Genomic DNA, 1,650 nt, shown 5'->3' with positions numbered 1-1,650 from the left:
AAACAGCACGGGCAGTTTTCTAACCCAGCTACATGGCTCTAATCTATGATAACCTCATTCCTTCTTCTCCCCCATGCCACAACCCCAATACCAATAACTCTTTGCCTTTGTTCAGTTTTATGGCCTTTTTAGGGTGAAAGCTCTACATGGCAGTCCTCTGCTCTTCCAGCAAAGGTCCACTTGCGTCTATGCCTGAAGCCAGAGTCAAGCAGCTAAATCCTCAGGATTTTTTTTGCAAAGAGATGTATTTGCAAAACATGCCAGAAGATATGTTAAAGGGCAAGCATCATGGCAGGCGAAACAGGCACCATGAAATGAGCAGTTCGAAGTCAGCGTTCCTAAGAAGAGCCGCATGAGCACTGAACTCTAGCACTGCCCTCCCAGAGGTCTCCATGCCAGTGTCCCTTCACCAAATGGAGCAGGCCCCTCAAAGACTCCCAAGTTGCTGCATCTCAAATGGTAGCTTGGATCCCCCAGACCTCAGACAGACCATGAATGGGGGTGTTGATGCAGAAACTAAATTCCCTCGGTTCTTTGTACTCACAGCACGCAGAGGCAATATACTCCTGGGATGCTCTCGCTGTCTCGCAGTAAATAGCTGCCATCCATCCCCTTAGCCAGCAGGAGCTTCTCCCCAGTTTCTCGGCTGATGTTCCCATGGTAAACTGGCACGGGATCCATTGCTTCAGGGTGAACACGGATGAGCCAGATGAAATCCAATTATGTAGGAGTGGCTGGTGCTAGTGCCTGCCACAGAGCACACTGATGTTACCTAACTGTGCCTCACTTGCTTGCTCACTGAGCTGGTGGTTATAAACAGGATGTGTTCGCAGTTTTAGAGCTTCTTTAATAACTTCTCATATTGGCAGCTAAAAGCAGCCTTGAATTCACAGCTGCAACACTAGGGTTGCGCTCTCTCCACCTAATTGAATATACAGAAAGGAGAGTTCACACCCTTTTGCCATTTGTGTAACTCAGGTATATAGATGACACAAACCCCCCGACAAAAAAGACAGGCCTATTTCCTCCCCACTTCTCAGAAAGGTCTCACTTGACTTTTTTGAGAGCTGGGATTCTAATACTATTTTATTCAAGGGTCTTTTCATATTTTCAGTAAGATATTTACAGACGTCAAATGGACGGTGGGAAAACTAAGGGTCAAATCAGTTCCCCGTGGGCTTTCTGCATCTCTGTGAAGCAAGGTAAAGATTAGCAAAGCTGAGAGGAAACTTGAAAATACATAAAGGCGATTTAAAAATCAAGAGGTTAAAACAGATCCTTTAAGATCTTTACTACCACGTACAAAACTTGTACGATGTCTGACTTTGGAGGGAAGAAACTGACTCTCTAATGCTGCATATTTCCCGATTTTCTCAGAGGTAAAACACTAGTCACTGTAACAGCCACAGCGTGGCACCTGCTCTGAAACCCACACTAACTCTACCCATCATTAATATGGGTAAGTGCCCAAAATTTCCTGTGACCCTTTTCCCTCGCCACAAAGGAACTGGTTGACATGAGCCTCCCCTGCCATGAATTATCAGCCTAGATGGCTTGCACAGGGAGTGCCATGCTAACAGAAAAATCCTATGGCCGCTTCTCCAGAAATAAGAGCACCTATTCTGGTCCTTTCGGATCATGGAAGAGCTA

General features: G+C 45.9%; 1 protein-coding gene across 1 annotated transcript in view; it reads right to left on the bottom strand.

Annotated features, from left to right (window-relative positions):
* Window positions 1-759, bottom strand: part of SH2D1A (SH2 domain containing 1A) — a 19,020-nt gene extending 18,261 nt beyond the window's left edge. Inside the window, exon 1 of the mRNA XM_006024533.2 lies at window positions 545-759. Coding sequence (XP_006024595.1) covers window positions 545-681 — 137 coding nt within the window. The 5' untranslated portion in view covers window positions 682-759. The remainder of the gene's footprint in view (window positions 1-544) is intronic.
* Window positions 760-1,650: the final 891 nt, after the last annotated feature.

This window comes from Alligator sinensis, unplaced genomic scaffold, assembly GCF_000455745.1.
Source record: "Alligator sinensis unplaced genomic scaffold, ASM45574v1 scaffold157_2, whole genome shotgun sequence".
NCBI lineage: Eukaryota > Metazoa > Chordata > Crocodylia > Alligatoridae > Alligator > Alligator sinensis.
This window is presented reverse-complemented; position numbering and strand designations above follow the sequence as displayed.